General features: G+C 39.6%; 1 protein-coding gene across 2 annotated transcripts in view; it reads right to left on the reverse strand.

Annotated features, from left to right (window-relative positions):
* Positions 1–299: 299 nt before the first annotated feature.
* RORB (RAR related orphan receptor B) overlaps positions 300–24,441 on the reverse strand; it is a 204,863-nt gene continuing 180,721 nt past the window's right edge. The window contains exons 4-9 of one of the 2 annotated variants that reach the window (XM_074953239.1): positions 14,929–15,050; positions 11,733–11,865; positions 8,484–8,591; positions 6,831–6,941; positions 2,369–2,481; positions 300–770 (exon numbers count right to left, since the gene is read on the reverse strand). In XM_074953239.1, coding sequence (XP_074809340.1) covers positions 615–770; positions 2,369–2,481; positions 6,831–6,941; positions 8,484–8,591; positions 11,733–11,865; positions 14,929–15,050 — 743 coding nt within the window. In that variant the 3' untranslated portion in view covers positions 300–614. The remainder of the gene's footprint in view (positions 771–2,368; positions 2,482–6,830; positions 6,942–8,483; positions 8,592–11,732; positions 11,866–14,928; positions 15,051–24,441) is intronic. The other variant, XM_074953238.1, reaches the window with a different exon arrangement.

Below are 24,441 nucleotides of genomic sequence, written 5' to 3' on the forward strand. Positions count from 1 at the left end.
GTAAAACCTGCAGGAGAGCCTGACTGAGCATCCTTTGAAAGTAGGCATGGGATTTTTAAGCTACAGCATGTGCATATATTACATATATATATATGTCTATAGTACACATACATATGTATATTTCATATATGCACAACAATTTCCAAGACAGCTATAAATTTCTACATGCATTAAACTATCTAAAAACATAGAAATAGGCAAGTGTAATAAGTGGAATTTTCTTAAATTATATTTGAACAATAAACAGCAAGAGTAATACTGCAAAGTACCTCTCTATTCTCATTTATATCTACAATAAAATTCTATGAACAGTTGTCTCCCAAAACATACCCCAAAAAAATAAAATAAAAAAGGTAACACCCAGTGTCCTATATTTGTACATTTATGGTCAGTTAAAAAAAAAAAAAGAAGTAAAAGAAAGACAAGAATAAAAGAGCCCCACTCAGAGGTGCATATTTACATTCTTCAAACTGTAGCGGTGAAAAATAATTCTATTAAGTGCAGGACATTCCTAGTGTTGCAGTAGTGACATTTTTAATAAGTCTTCATGAAAACATTTCTTTTGTCTTAACAGTGATGCATTCCAGGACTATGTGACAATTCTATCTTCCCCTTCACTTGCAGCCCGTGGTAGAGTCTGGATTGAAAAGCTCCTTGTACAATGGAGGAAACAATGTATTCACTATATCTGGATGAGATTGCTTAAATACCTGCAGTTTCTCTCCATGCAAGTTGCAAAGTGCAGTAATGGTTGGTATCTTGGCTACTAACTGTAAGGGGAAAAAAAAGAGCAAGAAAGTGTTTAGAATAAAGCAGGGTTTCCAGAATGAACAGAGGTAGTAGCATCCTGCTGGGTGGAAGAGTAACTGACTGTGATTCACTGAGAACAGTGAAACCTGTTTAAAATGACCACACCAACTGGCAAATTAAATTGTCTAGAAGAGACTGTTTTTTAATTAAAGGCCAAACACAATTGTCCTAGAAACCTTGGTGTTACTTTAAAGTGGCCATTTAAGAAAGAGGGCTGCATATTGGAGGTGGTCCTTAATGAAGTCTCATTCCCATAATAGCACCAAAGAACCACTAATGGTTGTAGTGAAAAAGGAAGGAAATAAGACAGGGTACCAGGGAAAAGAATAGCAATAACTCCCTTTTTTTTCCCTAGAAAAACTAAGCATATAGCATGCTGCCGTTAACTGAATCAAAATATCGCTACATAAACCGAGAGAATTTCCTGTGGAAAGTAACATTTTTTGTCTAGCAACAGATTTGTGTGCAGTTACGTAAGGAGCCTACCTAATTAAAATGTCTCCATTTCCTCTGAATTTACAATTTATGTAATGCATGCCACACATTTCAGAGTCCTTCCTCTGGCAAAACTCTGATTGAAATTAATGGGAGGTTTATTTATTTACCAGGACTGCCTTGCTTTTCTGATGACAGTTTCAATAAATTTTTTACAGTAGTACATACATTTGACAGATATGAAATCTCTAAAAATTACAAAATAAGTATCTTTGTGATCCTTACAGTGGACATGAAAAAAGCAGGGGGCCAGATTCGCTATGCGCTCTCCATTTGATTTTCTAGAACAATGTGCCTACACTTTCCCCCGATGTTAGCAGATATGTGTATAGGAGCATTTCAGTAAGAAGCCTTACCAGCCCAATTCATAAAGCTATTATCTTGGTTCTACTGAAATCTGGAAGGGACCTGCCTCATTTCAAGTTTACAAATTTTATTTCTCTTTTAAACAATTACAATTACAGCTACTCAGAAGCAAAATAGTTTGGCCAATAGAATAAAGAATTACAATTACAGCAACTCAGAAGCAAAATAGTTTGGCCAATAGAATAAAGAATAAATACCAGATTTATTCAGGATGATCTATGGCTGTGAACCGTCAGGGATAACTCAATGCTATGTTCCCCTTATGTGATTGCAAATTCCAGAATTTATTACCCCCTCAGTCGAACAACTGAAACAAAATATTATAAAATGGTAACACTTTCTTTCTTACCCTTATTCAGTGGGGAAATATATTAAGACTGAGCTTGCTTTCTGAATTCTTATATTAATATCTTCCAGAGTCTTCTGACTCTCATTCTCAGTGAATTCTTTAAAAAAAAAGATTACATTTTGAATACTGCATTAGATAATCTGGTAATGACTAAATTGCCACTTCACCTTCGGCAGCACTATTGCTGTTCCTCCACTTTGAAATCATCCTCTATCAAAGCCTTACTTTGGTTATCAGATATATAAGAGTTATAATAGAATTGCTATGTACATGTTGGCAACACTCCTGAATCTTAGGAACACTTGTTCCGTTAATATAGTCATGAACTAGCATGTTCTAAGGATCTACCTTTGCCAAGGTCTCATCATCAAGATGGTTCTTCTGAATCACATGTTGAAGTGCAAAATAAATCTTTTCCTGAAGTTTCTGGACCTTTCTTGGTTCTAATAGCCAGGCTCGATCTGACAAAGAAGAAAGGCAAGGGCTAAAGCCAACAAGAATAAGGAAAATGAACCAGCTCATCCACACATGGGCACCACATACCAGGCTGACAAGGGTTAATAATAATCTCATTATGCTGAGGGACTGCAATGCTATTAACACATGATTTCAGAGGCAGGATGTTATGAACTACTATAAGATCACCTGGGAGTTCAAGTCATGGACATGAAGTACGTACTTGCTACCAATGCATTGCCTTTACATGTTTGAACTTGACTATGAGGATTTTAAAAAAAGGACAAAAGAGAGAAAGATGTGACAAAATGGATAACTCCTGCAAAAAAATTAAGCAAGGTCCAAGCAATTCATTTATTCTGTTGTTTTCTAGTTCATATTTCTCTATTTCATATCTCACAGATGAAGTACAAGTAATGCTATCTGAGTGTCTACTGAGTACAGAAAGAATAAACAAACTGATCAAAGTAATCACACCTCTTTGACAGTAATAAAATATAACAATTTAAAAATTTAAAATTAAATAAACCAGAGTCTCAACTGGGCTAACATTTTGAGACCAACAGTTAAGTCTGAATGAACAGAAATAGTTTCCTTCAAAAGAGTTTCTTAATACTTTAGATGAATTTTTTTGTTGCAACATCTTGAAGTGCAATTATTTAAAAAATACACTCCTTTTTACATGGCACCAGATTAAATAAATTCTAAATTATCTGGGAGAATACATTTACAGAAATAGCTGCTTGGAACCTATCTTACTTGTACTGAAGTCAAAGGCAAAACTCCCCCTGATTTCAGGGAAAGATAAGAATCTATATTCTCCCAACTCACGGCTTCCTGAAACAACCATATGGCAAGTGGTGCAGCAGATCTTGATTCAATTCTGAGTCCATTAATACAATGCATTTACTGTACCAGTAAACTTTTTTTTGTTATCATGCTGCAAATCTCTCTCTCTCTCTCTCTCTCTCTCTCTGTCTATTCAGATTGGATCTTAGAAATAGTTTTTGGCTTTCAAACAGGAAATGAAAAATCTATCTTAGTGCAGAAGATGAATTTTACAGGAAGAGCCAGGAGGTGCAGAAAAACCCTTCCCTCATTCAGATGCTTATTTTGTTAATCAGAGACAGAAGTGAAGTAATGGCACTGATTACATAGGATTATTGTAAACTAACCATTAATATAAATTTATCATACAGGCCAGATAATAGTGATGTTTCAACATATAATTAATAGGATACTATCGTTTTGTCAGGCCCTGTGTGAAGAGAAGTGCATGAAAAGGGTGTAGCATGAAAAGATTGCTGTTTGGAACACACTAGTCTGAGCCTTTGCTGAAAAGAGACAGAGCTGAGGTCTCCAGACACTGAACAGATGCTCAGAGAAAGGAACCTTGTTAGAAAGATAAAGAATCTTGTTCACATAAGGTAAGCAACTGAATTCGGTAATAGCAGTAGCAGCAGTAACAAGATTAGCTAACAGCTTACATAACACCTGCCTAAGTGAGCATACAGTAATATTCAGACTTCATACATGAAGTGCTAAATTTTATGCTGTCATAAAAACATGCACTCTAGTGGATTTAAACCAAGGCCCAGTGTGGCAGACTAGAGCGAAACAGATTCATCACAGAGGGATATTCCCTAAGGATTTTTCTCTCAGTAACAAGCATGGGTTTAAAAATGAACCAGCATTGTTGGTACACAGTGTTTGTGAATTACGTTTTGGTGTCTAATGCTACACATTAGGGCTGTTTGGCACAAAGCATAACAGTTGTTAAGTTCATGAAAAAGAAAGTGTTTGGCATAGTCATACATGGTGTTTCAACCCATCTGTCTGTCATATCACCCCTTTCCCATATACAAACACACACACACTGCAGAAAGAAGTGGCACATAGCATTTGCTTTGACATTCATTTCTTTGTGATGTGGGCGAGAAAAGAAATCAGTTACAAGCGTCTTTCTGACAGGTTTCATGTCTGTGTGTAGGAAAGACCCATTCAGGAGACGAAAGGGAGAACTATGGGATATTACAGTAACTACTCTTGTGCCTCTGAAGAGCAGACTGAAATTCCGAGTTGGAGCACAGTGAATATGAGTTTGGTAGTTGCTCCTGTTTATCTATAGGACACAACTCCCAAACAGCTTGCTATACCCAACCATTTCTGTTCCAGAGAGGCGCAGCACTTGAGTACTGTAGCAGGACGGTTGTATAGCAGGACTGAATGCATTAGCAAAGCTAATGGGGAAGCTTTCAGAACACTTGCCTGCAGTTCAATTGTCTCAAAGTCAGGGCTGAGTCACTCACTTTTCTGAGCGCTAAATACATCCACAAATGGTTTAGAAAAAGTAGAAATGAGCAAGGGATTCTCAGTTGACAGCAAATACCAGTACCAAGTAGAAACATTTGGTACTTTCCAAACGATGGGTTATTTAGAGGACCACAGGGATGAATCAATATTTTGATATCCATGTACCATCTCCCTGCAGCTAAGCATAAAAGGCTGCATCAAAACCAACTAAAGTTAATGGGAATCTGTCCATTACTTCAGTGGGTTTGGATCAGGCCCAAAGAAGGTGCCGTAGTCTTAGAATTATTGGCAGATTTGTTACCAGATCTTGCTGGCTGGTTGAAGCAGTAATTTGCTCTTCCTTCCTGTATTGTCTGAGGCATAACATTGGGTAGAAATTTGATTTCACTGAAGTTTCTCTAGCTCCCAAACACATTCAACTACTGCACTTGTCACACCTTTTCTACGGATGTGCTGTACTAGCCTGAGCCAAAGCTGACTGAAGTGAATGGAAAGTTTCCCATTGATTTAAATGTGCCTTGGATCAGATCCTATATTTCCGAGTCACTGTTGTAAGACATCAAATTGGAACACAACTCTCAATGAAGATTTAAATACAAAAACACAGTGATTCCACCTCTGCACATTGTGAAGGTTTTGTAACATAAAACAAAGCTTGGTTAGAGAAGTATGATTCTGCACACAGCACCGCTGCTGTCCTTTCTCCTGTGGCTGAGGAACTTTCCAGCCAAGAAAACATCCTAGAAAAGCGGCTTTGTATCCGGTGACTCTACCTACGAAGCTAATGGTACTAACCTGCAGCAAGTACTCACTGGATCATCCCTTCCATCAATGAGCAAACTGTTACAGAACACAAAATCTCCTGTAGAAATAACAAGGACCAGAATCCTTGCAGCACATGTTATTATGAAGATATCAAGCGTGTTGACACCATCTATGCTGGTCTAATTTTATCTAAATTAATCTCCTCCACAGATGTGACAAAGGGCAGAGAAACCTAGAGGAGGCCAGGAGCAGAACTGGGTGAATTGTGTGTGTGTGTGTAGGGGCGATATAATAGGCCTGAAGGAGGTAGGCGCACAATACCCATTAACTTTCCGTGGGAAAGTACTTTTCCCTAAGGTGCTTTTAAAAAATCCCACACTGAATTGTGAACATGTCCACTAGATTCAGCTTGTGATCTGATCCAATCACCCATGGTCCAAACCCTGGTTTTTCTACTTTTCCATGAACATTCATGCAGCCAGTGTGTTTTCAAACACATATGTGTGACTATGGGTATTTTGTGCAAATGAGCATATTCCCATGACAATAAATGTATTTCTGACTTGCCCTTGTACAGGTGGGCAGTATGGGGAAGGCCCTTGCCCTGCTTGCTCCCATCCCACAGGAGAAGCCAGTCACAGTGCTGTCCCTATACTCTACCAAAGGCAGAGCATGCTCCCTAGTGCTAACCATGAGAGTGCCTGCTGCCTCAGAGTGGGAAGGAAGGAAGGAGCCGAGGCCCTGTGCTTCCTGAAATTCAAGAAGGAATATGCCTCTCTGAGGCACAATATCTCTCAGAGGTCCACCTGGGGAAATGCTGTTCTGCCCTACCTGTAATCAGTATCTATACCTATCACACACAATCTGGCCCCCTCTCTCTTTCTAGTGTTCCTATTTTTCTTCCTTCATCTTATGACAGTGCTGTTGAATGTTGAAGAGACAATACTTGGCTTAGATCCAGCCAGTTATTTTTCTATAATTTAATTCAGGTTCTGAACAGCTGGTCAGCATGTTTTGGATAACAGGCAGGTCATAAATCTGCCTACCTGTGGCTCTTTAGGCTGGTGTAGCCATATTTTGTTCTGAGCCTATTTCCAGCAGGTTAACTGCTGTCAATATAATGTATTCAAGAAAACTTTAGAGAATAATCCAGGCAATTCTTCAATTACTTAGTGTGCCAGTTTAAGTAGGAACAACAGCTGTTTATGCTGGCAAAAAAGTATGAACAAGGATGCAGTGAAAAAGAGGATTCATCAAAATACTTGGAGATAACTACCTGGTGATATCAGAACAGCAGACGAAAACAACGCAATCTCTTCCTCAGTCAGCTGTAAGGAACATAAATTCTTTGCAAAGTCAAACGCTTCATTCACCAGATCATCAGAACCTACAGATCATAGAGAACAAAGTCAATGCTAGAAATTTATCAGCTCTTTAATCTGCCTTGAAAAGCTGCTTGTTTTGATGTCAGGAGCGCGCGTGTGTGTGTGTGTGCGCACGCATCTGAGTGAGAGAGAGAAAGAGTGCAAGTAAGTGAGCAAGTGTTTTGATTAGGTGAACGCTTTCATTGACTACTGAATTTGCACTCACATGGAAAGTGAGGCTATTTAAAAAGTAACATTTGCAGCTGCATATCACTAGAACTTTCAATGAATCCCAGTAAAAAGTGTCAGGTTTCAGAGTAACAGCCGTGTTAGTCTGTATTCGTAAAAAGAAAAAAGAAAAGGAGTACTTGTGGCACCTTAGAGACTAACCAGTTTATTTGAGCATGAGCTTTCGAAAGCTCATGCTCAAATAAACTGGTTAGTCTCTAAGGTGCCACAAGTACTCCTTTTCTTTTTTCTTTTTAGTAAAAAGTGTGAAACACTCTGTCTCTGAAAACTCCAAAGAAAAAATCAAGGAAAAAAAATGTCTTTTGCAATGTCACACAGAAATGTTACCCAAGAATTTTCTTTGTCTTTATGAAAGAAAATCTTGTTTTTGAAACCAAAGTGACATCTACAAAAGGAATCTGACTAATACAGAACAGCGATGTCCTACAACATCCCATCAATAACAGTATAAGATAGCCTTCTTAGAAGTTTGGGGGAAAACATGCTATGGGACAAAGAAAACCAGCTAAACATACATGGAATGTTTATATATGATGTATATGTAAGCAATGAGCTAAATATTTATTAATTACTACCAGTATTGAAACCTTCATTGGCTTTGGTTCTGATTGCCGAATGATTAACAGGTTAATTATTCTCACAACCAGAACACTGACATAATTTATAAGGTAACACTACAAGGAAGGTAACAGTCATCATGCACGTTACATATAGTGATGAGGAATTAAACAGTTGCTCTACCAAACGAATCAGAATGAACCTGAGCTTTGCCTGAATCTTTCTCAAGGTTCAGAGTATTCTGGATAACCCATTGGTGCCCCCTCATGACCTTTGTGGGATCCATCCATCCATCTACCTCTGCCAAGAGGCCAAAATAGACTTCATCCACTTACCCGTTCTGCAACATTCACCTTCCTTCCACACGGGTTTCAATAGTGAAACCATTCTTTTGGCTGATATTACACACCAGTGCAAATGTCAACCACAAATGAGGCTGGGATCACTATAGGCCAAATTCTGAAATCTTCATTCATATTTTACTCAGTCCTTACATGGCACACTGCCAAAGTGTATCTTGCAAACCTCCCATTGCTCCTTTTCTATTAGAGAAAAACAGCCTCCTACTGCTAGCAGCTATTGGAGTTACTTTGTGAGCTTAAATGGCAGTTCCCTGTTCTTCAGTGCTAAAGGTAAAGGATTCAAAAGCTGCTAATGACTTTTGGTTGGGAGGGTGGTTATATTTAGAAAGGTAAGTCTCCCACTCACTCCAGAATTTGGCTCATTGTAATGGATGAAAATAAAAAAGGCAAACCTACCCAAAGCTTTGAACATTTGCATTCCTCCATACTTTCCTTCAAACAGAACAGTGTTGTTGAGTGGGTTGAAGGCACGGCACATTCTCACCAAAACCACTTCCAAGCAGCCTGTTGGACAAGGAAAGAGTATGAAAACTACACATACTTCATTACTGGGATGTTTCAAGGCACTTTTGAAAGCAGAATGTATTAAATTTCAAAAAAGTTTCTTGCAAAATACCAATGAACAGAAACAACCTTGTGCACAAATGGTGGGATTTACAGCGGGGCTTAAGCACCTAAGTCCAATATTATGTGCCACTGGCATTCACAGTCACTGGCCTGCTCAGCAGCCCCCTAACCCTGTAAGTGCCTAAATCCCTAAGGCCCAGATCCACAGAGGTATTTATGTTTCTAACTTCCACTGATTTCAACAGAAGTTAGGAGCCTAAATATCTTTGTAGATCTGGGCCTAGGTGCCTAACTTTCCACTACTGAAGTCCCCAAGGTGCCTAAATGTCAGCAGCGGGGCATGTGCACACCTGCCTAAATCTTGACACTGCACAGCAGCGTGGTGTCTAACTCACGCTGAAACCTGAGGTGGGATTAGAAGTAGGTATTCCCCCACCTATTTGGGGGCTCAATCTGGTAGACGTGCTCAGAGCATGTTGAAACTCACACAAAACAGCAGGGAGAGGATGTTGTGCCCCCCTCCTTATGGCCTTTAGCCCTCCCCCAGGGCATTGGAGACCCAGGTTCAACTTTCCCCTCTACTTAGTGTGGAGCAGGGATTTGAACGTGGGTTTCCTGTCTCCCAGAAAAAATGCCTTCACCCCAGGGCTATGGGATATTGTGGGACAGGCCTCTCTCCGTCTCTCTTGTTGAAGCTGTTCCACTTTGATCCCCAGGCTCCATTCCTGCTATGCCAGTTCATATTTAATTATTTGTAAAAAGTTGATCAACTTCAACAGGAGAGATTTAGAGAGCCCCTGCCCATAATATACTATAGCCCAGTGGCTGGGCTATAATGTAGGACACCCCAGTTAAAATCCCTTCTTCATATCAGGCAGAAGTGGAGTTGAACGGAGGGCTTCCCATCCCAGATGAGTGCTCTAAGCACTGGGCTAAAAGTTGTAATAGTGGTTTCTTCCACCACCACTATCGAGCCCTTCACAAGTGCTAGGAAAAAAAAATCTATTTTCCGATTTTGTTTTGTTTGACCGGAAATAGAATTTTTCGATACACTGATATTTTTCATTATTTTTTGATTTTCAGTTTTTCTTTTTTGATTGTTCGGAAATGTCATCGAACTGAAAAATCCACTGTTTACCCAGCTCTACCGTAAAGTTAGGTGCTGCAATACGGAGTGAATCCCACTCAAACACCACACCACAACCTACAATTTGCTGATGGGATCTGAGTAGGAGACAACTCACCCTCCAATCTCTGCCTCTGGCACTGACCAGAGAAGGAAGCAATTCATGATCCAGTCCCATTTCCTTTCTGTTTAGGGCTCCACTTTTTCTCGGGGCAGTGCATATTATCAGGCCATCCCTAATTTCAGTAGTAGAGCTGGTCAAACATTTTCTGATTAAAAGTTGTTTTTTAAAGGGTTTCATTAAAAAATTTTTACATGAAAGTTTTTGAAAAAGCATCCCAAATTTTTCTATGAAAAGAAAAAAATTAGGACATTTTTTTCTGGATTTTTGAAGTTTTTCCATTTAGATATTATGGGGGTTTCCACACTTTCTGATAGTTTTCCAATGTTTGCTAGTTTGAAAACTATAACAAAGTGTTTTCTGACAGTAAATTAGCTTAAAAGTGGAAGTTCTACTTTTAAATGTAAAAAGTGTTTCCCCCTACACACACTTTTCCACACTGTTTCCATGATGTTTTCAGTTGGAAAACTGTAAGAAAGTGTGAAACGTAGGCTTCCCCCCTTTCTCATAATGGAAAAAGAGGGGAAACAGTCAGAGGGTGTGGAATGCAAGGGGGAAAATAACACTTTGTCACATTTTTAAACTTTACCACAGAGAAACCAGAATTTCCTCACAGGAAAAATTCAAAGGGGGATTTTTGAAGGAAACTGTGGGAAAACATCTCAGAATTCTGGCTAGCTCTGCTCAATATTAGCAGCATGAGGGGCAGTAAAACTTTAGCAGTTTATACACTCTGTAGCTAATTAGGGTTCTCTTACAATACATTTTATGTCCAAATGTCATTGAATCTTTTTTTGAAGTGCTCCTGTTTCTTTTGCTTTACCAGTCAAATGAATACAGTTGTTTAATGCAGAAGCTGGATTGTTAATAAGGATATTATTAATTATTCTCATGCTAAGAGCCTTCTTTTCCAGGGAATTTTCTGTATTCCTGCTGGTCCTCTTATTTTTCTGCAGTTTGCACCTGCCTCCAGCATCTTGGTCCCATATTACAGCCACAGCCTTCTGAGCAAGGACTGGATCACACTACCTCTTTCAGAACTGCCTCAGAGTTCTCTGTTGAATGACACAAGGCACTTCTCTAGCTCAAAGAAACTGCCTCATGCTACATCCCAGCCTCTGCCAGATCTGGGGACCAGGGTAGCACAGGGTAATGCAGTTAATAACCAGATGCAGCTTGTTTGATGATACCATTTGGTCCTACTGAGTGACATGGAGTTATTGCAAGCTCACAATTCCTAACAACTAAATGTCACCAGAGTGCATCTTAAAATGATTATTCTAAAAGAAGGGCGGGACTTGCTGTGTGACATGACAGAAAAACTACCCCCCGCCCCCCCATACACACACCGCAACGCGCACACGCACACAACAGTGTCAATGCATGCTGCCGCTATCCAACCACGCTCACTCCAGTATTAATTATCGCCCGCAGGGATTTCTCCTACTAAGTACTGACATAAGATTATAGGTATTGCTATAGCATCATTAAAATGATTAGAGTTGACCAGAGAGGCCAGAGCGCCCAGTTCGCATGGATTTGACTAACTAAAATCAAGTGGTGGTTTTAGAAGCAGCAGTTTGGTGATTCAAGCAGCTCAACTCAATAATACCTTACACGGCATGTCAAGCTGGGGCTTGTGGCTTCTGCAATTAACAGTTAAGTTTTTCTGTAAATGAAAAACACAATTGACTTTAGAGGGAATGGGATCTGAAGACATGAATGTTATTAACGCAGAAGATCACGTAGGGTTTACATGTGTGGGGAGGCAAGGTTGTGATGGGGAGAAGTAAGGTTATTTGAAGAGAGAATGACTGACTAAACCACTCACCTGATTTAAGGAGTAGAATTTGATCATTTTGACAGAGCTCCATGAAGCCTGTTATCCGCTTTGCAAACTCCACTACGTACTGAATAGCATGAGTGATCTGGATGGCACACTGCTGCCACAATGCTTCTCTTGCCTTCCAAAGGAAATATGCAATAAAAAATAAAGCAGTAAGCAAACAGAATGTTCAGAGGCAAAACGACACAATGCTGTGTTACACAAAGTGTGCAATTTAGATTTTATAATAGACAGAGCCGGTAACGCCACTTACAATCAAGGTGGCCTGACTCTTCTCATTATAAGACCCTATTTGCAGTTGCTTATAACTTTGCCAAACTTTAACTGTTTGGGCTGAAATTTTCCATGCTGGGTGTCTGCCTCTGGCTGAAGATTTTTTTTGGAAAAATTCAGCCAAATCATGTCAGCGTTTTACAAGAACAAGGCTAATGACAAATACATTGTTTTGCTCATGTAAATTTTTTTTTTAAAGCTCTAGTGCCTCCGTGCTTTGGAGGAAGGACATGAAATCTGCTACTTTTGACTCTCTCTCTGTTTGCCTCAGTTCCCCATCTATAAAATGGGGATAACACCCTCTCACCTGACAGGGATGTTGTGAAAATAAATTCATTAATATATGTGAAGCCCTCTGAAACTGTAGTGATGAGAACCATAGAAAAGCTCATGAAGAAATTAATAGTTCTCTTTTCAGAGCAAGGTTTGGCTAGAGTGCAGTAAACAAGGTGTAGGGCTGCACGTTAAACAAAGAGGAGAAAAGAAAATATTGAATAGCTGCTCATTAAGGGAGCACTGTCATTCTGTGCACTGGATTTGTCAAGCTCCTGTGGAAAAAAATAAAGTATTTGAGAATGTAATTAAAGACTGTATCATAATTCAGACATACAAGGGAGGGAGGTGAATTAAGATTGCAAAGGCTTAAAGCTGCCATTTCCCAACTTTTGAGTGCTTGACTTGGAAACCTTTGTGATGTTTAAACATAGTTTTTTGTGTTATATATATATATATATGGGCTAGATTAAAAAAAGTAACAGGAGTGGTGATGTTGAACATTGCCACACCTATCTTTCAGGTGCCTAGAAAATCCCTGGGATTCACAAAGACCGAGTTCATCAGTTAGACTCCCTATATAATGAATAGGAGGAGTTAGGCACCTCAGAGTGGAATTCTTGACTAAGCTAGCCAATGGGAGGTGCCTAGCCAAGGGATGTGTGCTAAGCCCTGCCTCTCTCTTGGAGATAGAAGCCTCCCTCTGTTTGGGATTCTCAGTCTCCCCTTTCAAAGCTATTGTATTGTGGATGCATAATGAAGGAATCATGGTGGGGTGGGGTGGGGAGAAAGCGCAAAAGCACTAAGTGACTCTGTAGCCTGCTGGTTAGAGTAATCATGTGGGAGACCCAGGATCCAGTCCGCCTGCTCTAATGACTTTTTAAATTGTTTATCCACAGTGGAACGGCTTCAGCATGAGAGACTGAAGAAGCCCTACATCAGAATATCCTATAGCATACTGTTTAGAGCACACACCGCAGAGATGACAGGCCCCTGTTCAAATCCCTTTGATTCCTCAGGTGGAGGGGGAAGTTGAATTGGGGGGGCTCCCAAATCCAGGGGGGGAAGTACCCTAATCAAACATTATGAGAGAGGTCTTCTACCACCCAGGTGTTTGGTGTAAGCTCATCTAGAGGGTCCCGCTCTGATAGGAAAATTCTGAGATCGCCTACCAGATCAGGAACCACAGGTGGATTTAAACCAAGGCCAAGTGTGGCAGACTGCAGCAAAACAGATTTATCGCAGAAGGATATTCCCTAAAGATTTCTCTCTCAATAACAAGCATAGGCTTAAAAATGCATCAGCATTGTTGGTTCATGCCTCGCTCTGGGCCTTAGTCCTCTGGATGCCTGGTATTGGGTTGCAGTCTGCATGCACAGAGTCAGAAACAAATGCACCTACAGAAAAAAAATTCTGCACAAATTAGGGTGCTGAACAAATTTAGGTGCTTATGGGGTTTGGCAGAAGCTGAGTGGGGGTTCTGTGAACCCTAGTAGGGCCTGATTCTGGGATTTAGGCACCTAAAGTGGCAGTTAGGTGCCTAAGTCCTTTTGTGAATCTAGCCTATATCTATCTCTTTCTACATATAGATATAAATGAATGACAACTAGGCAATGTAAATTTGCAAATATATTGCTAGCAAAGGAAATAGACTAATGCTATTTAGTCACCTTGTTGAACATTTCTGCTGGGTTCAAAACCTTTTCAAAATACCATTAAAGTGTAATTACAGTCAGAACAATGACCCCACAAAATCGGGACCTTCTTGTTCAATTTATCACCTTTGTGTGTGTGCATGCGCGTGCACAAGTGTATCTTTGGACTACATCTGCCACAGGTGAGTTTCGACTCCTGTTATCATTGAGGAGCCAACAGAGCTGTCAAAGAACAAACTGAACTCTATTCTACTTTGTCTAAATTCTGATTGCTGAATCATAATTATTGGTGAAAATGAAAAAAGCAGAAGAACTCAGCTTGATTTCCCCTGCCTAGGCTGAATTTGAAGAGCTGCAAGTGGGAGAAATATTCTGAATGAATTTGATATGGGAATCATAGGGGGAGAATAAATATACAACCAAATAAAGGCATTTTTACAGCCACTTTTCAACAGTATTACCACACTTTACAGAGTGTGTTAAACTCTGCATTATCTACTGTCGACAGGTGATGGAGATTTACTTTCTTTGCAATAAAAACACTCATTTTTCCACATGAAAATGGGGACAGTTTTAACAGTTGTCATAAATATGTTAAACAAATCTAAGTTCTGTTTTGAAAACTCTTCCAACATATGGAGTCTAATCCTGCTCCCAATAAAATCAACTGCAGTTTTGGGAAAAGATCAGGCCCATGGAAACAAATAATTAATATGGGAGGCTGATTTTATCACCGTTTTCTTTTCCCTGACATTATGCTACTAGCATACACACTAGTAAGCTGTTATTTCTATTTTAAAATGCCATTCTCACATCTTCAGTTGCCAAGTTTTTCTAATATCAAACTGCTATTTCCCACCCCAAAGGTTTAAAGCTTAACTGGGTATTGATCAACAAGTCCTTGCCAAATATACTGCACTGAATCACTATAAATCGCAAGGAGAAGGGGAAGCAAGAGAAGTAGTGTTAGGGTATTGTACCTTGCTCTGGTATACTTTAATTTCTTCATACGTGTGGGTTTGCCATGCTAGCTGGTGTAGTTCATCCATTGTATATTGACACGTCTCCAAATGGGACTTAATGATATTCTGTGCAATTCGATCTAAGAAAAAGAAAATGGGGGGAAAGCAGAAAGTCACAATGAATAGTAATTTGCAATAGCAAAATTTTGAAGACATAAACGTTGCGGGGCATGATCAGTAGACAACACTATATTTTATGGCATAAGTGACTGGACAATGTCACATTTATCAATGTTTTCGTATTTAGCTAGTTATCGTTTGAGCTGTAGAAACGTTCCTTATTAAATCCAGAGCCACAAGAAATTTGCTTGGTTGTGGATTACAAAATTAAAAATAGCCAGCCTTTGGGTGAAAATGTACCCAGTTAAAATTGGAAATGAAAGTTTTATCTGTATCCGGATAGGCACACATTTTTAGAAACCAAGGGTGGTATTTTCATATGGATTTTGAAATGGAGCAGCAGCAGAAAAACCTCATACACAAATGACAACGTATTCCTCAGAAAGAGGCAGTACATTCAAGGTGCTTTAGCCAGACTTGGGCAGGAACAGCATAGCTTCTTCATCATTGTCTACATCACTCTCAATCTCTCCTGTTGCAGCTGTTCCACTTTGTATAAATAATTATATATTCATTGGGCCAGAGAGAGAGTGAGAAAATGACTCTGTAGCCTGCTGGTTAGGGAACTCATCTGGGAGGGAGAACACCTGGATTCCAGTCCCTGCTCCAGTGAATAATTAATTATTTATACAAAGTGGAACAGCTGCAACAGGCGAGATTAAGAAAGACCCCACACCGCGAGATTAAGAAAGACCCCACACCTCAATGGTTTGATGGCTAGTGCAGTCATATGGAAGAGAGGAGATTTGGGTTCAAGTCCTTGCTCTGAAGCAAGGATTTGAACCTAGGGCTCCCATATCACAGATGAGCATCCTATCCACTCGGTTGTTAGGGGATGGGGAGTAGTGATGCTGCAACCACTTTGTGAATGGTGCTTAACTCCCCTTGTGATTCTAACCCCAAAATCAAAATATTTCATTCTGATGTTTCCTTTTTTTTTTAAATGGAAAAAATTCACCAAAATCAACATAAACTCACAAAAATGATTTGGTCAACGTGAATGTGTCTGTTGCTGTGAAAAAGAGTTGCAGCCAAAATCTTTCACCCAGCTCTAGTAATAACAACAAAAGGGCATATTAGTGACTGCGAAGGGTCTATTCCATATTATTGTCCAGGAGAGAGAGGTAGAACCTTTGTTTCAGGGTACCAGATTGCCCTATTTTGTCACACTAATAACCTACTGTATATCTGGTCATGCTGGGAGAAAGGGATGAAAAAGAAAATCCTGGGAAGGGAGTGGAGAAGATACAGGAAAGTAAGAAAACTACAGCAGACAAATCGGGGACTTGGGTGTACAATCTTCATACCGAGTAACGGCAGGTCTCAATGCACCCATCTCTTGAATGTACTATGGCTGGAAGGAAAACCACTTTCCTCCACTTAAATCTGTCATGGCAAAAGCAGTAGTTTTGCAAGCATGAAGTGATCTGGGTGCCTAATAGCTGTGGAATGGGTTAAAGCAGACCATCGGTCCTGGCTTGTTCAGGTAGTGTTCTGGAGGAGAGGAGGTGAGTCCCATTTATAGTTTTAGAAGGAAACGTGAAAATTGACTTGTTATCATGGTTTTACCCAGAATTTAGACAAAGCCTAGCAGTCTCACTTTAAATATTTCAGGTTAATTCAATCTCCAAACTCAAATTATAACTGAGTGGAAAAAAATTCCCCTCTTATTCCCCCTTATACATGTGTTATTCAGAGTTACTTCACTGATTTCAGTTGAGATACTGTGGATTTACACTGGTTCAAAGCAGCATTCAGCACAAGAACATTTATCACTTCCCAAGAAATTGCATAGTCCATTTGCTGTTGCTGTACAACCAAGATGTTAGAAAAAATTTCCCACATACTTATTGATCAGGCTCGACAATGAATTAATCTAATCTAAATTATACTTAAAAATAAACCAGACTATAATTACTTACTCACGTCTATAATATGTTTATAACATTTACTAATCATTTAACTCTTTCTAAACCACTTATAAATGAAGAGTTAATAAACAGTTTGACCATTATAGATAGTATATAAATGTGTGCATATACAATATGTATAATACTTATACAAAATATATGTGCTTGTATTTTATGCATGCGCGCACACACACACACTCTCTCAACTTAATAAACAGCATGCTAAAAGATTCCTACATACCACATGGAAAAAATAGCTCCATGAACAAGAAGGTCCAGTTCTGTCCAACCACTGGGCAGTATGCAGTGTGAGACAGGGAAGAATTTGCCCCAAATTTCTGGTTTCATGTTAAAATGATGTTAACTTAGCTGAAGCAAGACTATGAAAATAGGGATTTATAAAATATGCCTTTGAAAATTTCCAGGGCATTTTTCAGGACTGAAAATTATTTGCTAAGGGTGTGGCAAGCGCTAAAGATTTTATTGTCTCTTCCCTTCTCTCAAGGGAATCAGAGAAGGCTGATTTTTTTTTAAAAAGTGATTCAAAGAAAACAATTTTATAAACACCAAATCTCAGTTTTTATCCCCAGAAAATGAGCTATTTTTTCTTAAAAAGAAAACCAAAATTAGAATAATTAAAAAACACAAATCTGAAAGATTGCTCTGCTCATAAATAATCTCAAAGCACAACCACTTAAAAATGCTTTAGATTATGGTTAACTCCATTTGGGATTCTTTTTATCACTAAAAACTAGCAGGCTTCCATTTAATCCTTATTTAACTCACCCAAATATATCTCTATGTTGCAGTACATGCAGTCCAGGCTAAAAGATCAATCACTGAATTTAAACTCCAGCAATGTCTGGACATAATGGTGGTAAATTAAGGAGGGAGTTTCAGCCTGGACTCTGAACGGTCTTAGCTCCTATGGATGTCATTAAGATATAACTTTGAATACTTTAATATTAAGGTAATGAGAATTAAGTATATGATGTTTGCTGGAAACATATTGAACCATAGCAAACCTGACTGCAGAAATTAAGCTCAAGATGAAGGGCTTGTTTACACTGAGGAGGATTTAACCAGATGGAACTGAAGTGCAGTCAACTAAAGTGCAGGAACTTGTAAGTTTTTTTAATCAAAATATCTGACAGTGGAAACATAATTTTAACTTGCATTGCATTTTTCCAGACTATGTTGCAAACCATGTTTTAGCCCCATGCTCTTGGGGCTAGTATATTCATTTCCTTTCTACTGACTTCAAGTTCTTGCTTGCGGTTTTCATTGATTCTTCCTACCCCACCCTCCACCTTTCCTTATATAAAGCAAGAATTATTTATACTTTTAATATAAAGAAAATAAAAAAACATATTACTGCATAGCCTGTAGAGGAGGTAGCTTATTGTTTTTCAGTCAGAACGAGGCACGCTGAAGTTTAACAATGTGAAAAGAATATACACATGCTCTAGCATTACTTGCCTTGAAATAAGCGAGTGGGTACATAAGCTAGATGTAACAATCAAATCACTGCTCTCTTATTCTTGTACTTCCTATTTATGTATTTACTTAGGATGAGCTGGTTCTGCGGCCATTCATATGCTCTTCAATATTTTGTGGGGCTGGCATCCAAGCGATAGCTCTGTACAGCTGTACACAGAACTGTTTCCCATATATTAATTGTTTCTTGAGCTGAGGTTAAAACCCATTTAGGTGTATGAAGGCCTAGGGAAAGCATGCTGCCTTCCAAAATGAACCAGGTGCAAAGACAGACTTGAAATTCTGGTGCTGCAGGCCAGCTAAGTCTGACTGTATCATGAAAAGGATATGCTTGGTCTCTAGGGAAAGGATCCTGACAGCTCACTCTGTTGGCTGATTAGAAAGATGCATAAGCATCAGAGGAAACTGCTTGCCTGCTTTCAGAGATGGCAGTCATGAAAAGGAAAAGTGGATTAGTGTTAAAATGGCAAGTGTTGGGCTGATGGGTTTTGCACAAGCCATTGACAAGAGAGAGATGAAAAGTAAAAGTATGGGCTTTCTGAGGCACAAGCAACACAAGATACTTCAGGTAAAAAGAGCAAAGTGTACAGAATATCTTCTTGTCACAACACTCTAAGGGCATTACATCTTTCTGGGCATTTTGGTAGGTCAGTAGTAGTACTTTAGTAGGTCAGTCAGGGAGCCGCAATTGATGCAATGTTGGGGCTGAACTGGAGATAATATCCTGCCAGGTCAGTAAATGGCATGTCTGTCTTGTGATCTGGGGTGTAGGGCACGAGTTTAATGTATGGATTTTATCTAGCATACGTTTGTGGAGGCCTCTACTTACCTCATTATCCTTCGAACCAGTGGAATGGGGGAGTGTCCCATCAAAAAGACAAAAACCAACTGTTTCAGCAGTGCTGAGAAAGAGAGATGTTCATATAGCATACATGATAGCTCAGTATGAAACAAACAGAGCTGGTCATATTATGGAGGGAAGGGTCTCGTGGAAAATACTGACTTTTTGGCAAAAAATCAAACTCTGAAATATTTTAGCTATAATGCTGCCACAGTGCCTCATGAGAGTTGTAGTTTGGGGGCTTCATCTTTCCATTCTCCTCTATAGGCCAGCCTCCCTGGTCAGAGTACATCTCCCATGATTCACCATGGGTTCACCTTCTTGAGACAGTGCCAAATTATTATGAATTGCTGTGATTTATATGAATGAATGTGATAAGCATGAGTTTTGTATGGCTTGGTATCCCTGAACTTGCTAGAGGATTCTGGGAGCAGAATTCTCTTAGCATTAGATGAATGATGTGGAAAACTACTGGAGGTGCTGAAACTGCACTTGAATGGTTAATAACGTCTCGATGGGCGTGTATGTTTCAATGTCGAACTTTGGAATATATCAGCAGAGAACCAGCTCACAAGGTAAAAAACACATAAAATCATATGATCGATGGGCTTGGTGCAGGCTGACATGCGTCAAAATGACCCTTTTTGGATAACATCACTCTAAGAGCTTAAGCGGGTGATTGATGAGAGGGTAAATGTTGATTGAGATTTGGTCTGGATCTGTTCTGCAGCCCCTCCTTCCAAAAAATTAATTAGAGAAAACCAGTGACAAATGCCCATGAGGCATATTTCTGGGATATGTGACTCCTTTGAGAACAAAAAGGTATAAATGCTAAGCAAAGTATATTAGTTAAGTTAGTTCCCCAATTAACATCAGAAGAGGTTTGAGACTGTGAGACAGAAGTACTCGGGATGATCTAGACTCTGCTTCGGGTGACATTTAACAGACCAAGTACCTAAAAGGGGAAAGAAGAGAAGAAAAGAAGTCTCCGGCTAGAATTGGTAGGTATATCTGCCTTGTTTGCTAATCAGGATACTGTGTAAGGCAAACATAGTTACTGAGGGTTTATGCTTGGGGAGCTAAGGCTTATAGGAAAAGACGTGCACTGTGTAACCTTAACTACTTGTGTGATTCTTTCTCAAATAAATTATTCTGCATTAAGCATATGGGTTTCCAAATTTCCACTGGCACGGGTAACATCTGCCCAGCCATGGGTCATTAAAGATCCATTTCAACATTGGTAGCAGAAGATGGTTTACCATGCTAGTGGGAAAAGCTACCATGAACTGGTAAGCCAAGCTAAAAGGAACAATATATTGTCTTAAAGCATTGTATGGTGCCGGGAACTGGGGAAATATAGCTCGGAACCAGAATATTTTGGTAAGCCAAGTTAAAATATTGTTTTGAGATATTGTATGGTGCCGGGGAACCAGGGGTTAAATACAGCTTGGAACCAGTATATTGAGAGAGAGAGAGAAACACACAAGTATGCAGGGTTGTATCAGTGTCATCTTAAAGCCCATGATGTTCTGCAAACGTAAGCAAGGCGGGTTTACCTCAGAGGACAAGGGCGACACCTCAAAGCTTCTGGGTATGGTGGATAGGTGTTTACTAAAACAGGCATGTGAAAGACTGGGGTCAGATTCAAGTCTGGCTGATGCAGTCCCCACACTGCATGAGAAAGGTTTGGACAATTTGTTGTTGGGGTATCAAAAGGGTTACACTCCTAAGCCCAAACATCAGCACAAGACATCTGTGCTATGTATCATGCTGTAAATAAGCTTGCAAAGGAGCAAGATGTTTTGGAATGTCAGCGAGATGTTTTGGAATGTCACCAAGATGTTTTGGAATGTCAGCAAGAAAGTTTAGAACAGGAATTGGAAAAACTAAAATTGCAAAATGAAACCTGAAATTGGACCTGCAAACTGCTGTAGCACAGAATGTAACCAAGGCTTAGCAGATAACAGCTTTAACTTATACATGTCAGGACTTAGAGGAAAGAATAAATATACAGGAGGAAGAGGAGCCCCTTCCAGGACCTCTGGTAACCCAGCCAGTAGTGGTAGTGCAAATGCCCAGCCTCCACGGCAAATACAAGAGGAAGTAATTCATCCTCTGACTGAAACTGAAAAGCGGACACTGGCTAAACAATTGGGTTCTTTGACTAAGAGAATGTGTTTGTCTAGGCTGTTGGGACACATGGTTGGAAAACATCTAGATCTTAGAGATTTAAGAGAATTGATAATAACGTGTGCTGGCCCTACGCAAGGAATGACATTGTTGGCAGAAATTGAGGCAGAGTGAAGCAAAGATGACAGAGATGGTGCTATCTGGAAGGTAGCCTGATATTTTCTGACCTCTGAAGTAAGGAAATCAGTTTTGTTGATGCATCAGGAGGAAGAGGAATCTGTTATGGCTTATTGTACTAGATTGTTGTTGGTATGCTCTCTGGCTGGAATTGAGGAGAAACAGGTGACAGATTTAATATCTTGGATGGATTTAGGTCAAGCAGAAAGGGTAGTAAGTGGAACAAGAAGTTCTCCTCAGAGAACTTCCTACAGTAATCAAGCAAGCTATAATGGCTCCAACCATGCTGACTTGGGACGTGGTAGTTGCAATGAAATAGGACAAGGCAGAGAACAGTATGGTAGGAGACGTGAAATGTCTCGGTGTGGGGGATCATTGTGAGCACATGCATGGGCACAACTTCAGGAATGGGGTGCAGATATAGCTCGTTTGGATAGGCAACCTCTGGAGACTTTGTTAGCTTGTTTAAGTGATTTGAGGGCAAGGGCTAGATCACAGTTAACGCTCCCAGCAGGAGCTAAGGCTGGTGAGACCGTGGAACGGTTTGTTATTCCAGGAATTGCCTCAGATGGACACGGTGACTCCCTGTCAGGGCGGCTCCACATTTCAGTAAAGGTGCCTCTCCCTTAGCAACCCCGGTCCCCAAGCTTGGATATTAGTTGCCAAATTACATCCCCACAAAACTGGTAAACCCTACGTGGAAGCGGGGACAAAGGAAACATATAAGGGTTGCTAGCATTAATTGACACAGGAGCAGAGGCAACTTCAATTAAATCAGTGCAGGAGGATGTGCAGAGAGAATAAATCATTCCTTTGTTTGGATTCCATAGCAAAGAAGTAAAAGGGACCTTATTAATACATCTGCCATGGATAGTAGGTCAGACTAAATTTTAAACAGATAGAGTGGTTTGTAACAGCTTTACTGAGGAAGCTATATTGGAAGTAGATGTGGTACAACAGGACTCAATTTGGCAGGAAGCTGTTTGTGGGAAAAAAGAGAGAGTCTGAACGAGTGAATAATTTCAGAAGGATTAAGAAAGTGGGCCTGCAAGGCTATGGCAGCTGTGGCACTGCCAGACAATGAGTGAATGCGGGAATTTCCCATGGTTTGGGCTAGAAAAGAAATCTGAATGTGAAGACATAGAAGCAGCAGTGGAAATGGCTTTACAAATTTTTCCACCAACTCCTCAGTATTCCTACCCAGCAAAAGCTGTTCCACATATAGAAGAACTGTTGCAGGATTTGAAAACACAGAGGGTAGCAGTAAAATGTCAAAGTCCTTACAACTCCCCAGTCTGGTCTGTACGGAAACTGGGCGGCAAATGGCATCCCACAACTGATTATAGAAAACATAATAAAGCTACAGTACCTATGGTCCTAATTGTAGCCCACCTTCCAACTTTAACGACCAGAGTAGTGGCCATGGCTAAATGGTTCTTCATACTGAACATTGCTAATTGTTTCTTTGCTATTCCATTAACCTCTTTAAATTAATAACAGACTAAGTTATGAAAACTCCTGGGTTCCTGTTAACACCAAAGAAACAAATGCTTGAGTGGGTACGAAAGAAGATCTGGGTGGCAAGTTTGGTGCAAACAGTTAAAAACATTTGGAAAAAAAATCAACGCAGAAAAAAAAAGACCAGAAGGAACAACTGAAATATCAATGAAAAATAGAGAACAAGGTGATGCTTAAAAAACTGGTAAACAAAGGTAAAATAAAACCTATATAAAAGGAACTCTTTCCAGTTAAGTATGTGTCAAGTCTCGGGGCAGTTTTAGTAAACACTTTGGATGGAGATGTGTGAAGATATTCTGATCAAATCAAATTATACTTGCCAACAGACTAGTTATAACAATTATCAGAAATGAATGCACAGTATGTACTAACCTATAAGGCCCAGTCAGACGTGTTTGCTTTTTGTTTGCTTATATTTTTGCAGGTTAACCTATGAATTTATGAAAGCAAGAAGCATGCTGTGAAGTTTGCTTCATTTTGTTGCTTCTGGGCTTGTTTTCTATATGATTGCTGGACCTGTTTGTGCCATAGGACTCTATCCAAAGAATAAGCCAGAAGATTGCTAAATTACTACTCAAATTTTAATACAATGATCACCCTTATTAGGGGCACAAATATAAGAATATAAGAATGGACATACTGGTCAGACCAAGGGTCCATCTAGCCCAGTATTCTGTTTTCCGACAGTGGCCAATGCCAGGTGCTTCAAAGAGAATGAACCGAACAGGCAATCATCAAGTGATGCAACTTTTGTTGCTCATTTCCAGCTTCTGGCAAACAGAGGCTAGGGATACCATCCCATCCCATCCTGACTAATAGCCATTGGGACCTATCCTCCATACATTTATTTGGTTCTTTCTTTTTTTAAATGTTTTTGTTATAGTCTTGGCCGTCACAGCGTCCTTCTCCAAGAAGTTCCACAGGTTAACTATGTGAAGAAAATATTTCCTTTTATTTTAAACCTGCTGCTTATTAATTTTATTTAGTACACCTAGTTCTTGTGTTATAATAAAAAGTAGATAACACTTCCTTATTTACTTTCTCAACACTAGTCATGATTTTATGGATCTCTATCATATTCCCTCCTTAATCATAACTTTTCCAAGCTGAAGAGTCCACATCTTATTAATCTTTTATCATGTGAAGTTGTTCCAGACCCCTGATCATTTTCATTTTTTTTCTGTGCCTTTTCCAATTCCAATATATCTTACTGAAGACGTGGGCATACCACGGATTTATATTTAAATAGGCAAGGGATAGATAATGAAACAGAAAATC

Source organism: Natator depressus, chromosome 5 (assembly GCF_965152275.1).
Source record: "Natator depressus isolate rNatDep1 chromosome 5, rNatDep2.hap1, whole genome shotgun sequence".
NCBI classification, from domain to species: domain Eukaryota; kingdom Metazoa; phylum Chordata; order Testudines; family Cheloniidae; genus Natator; species Natator depressus.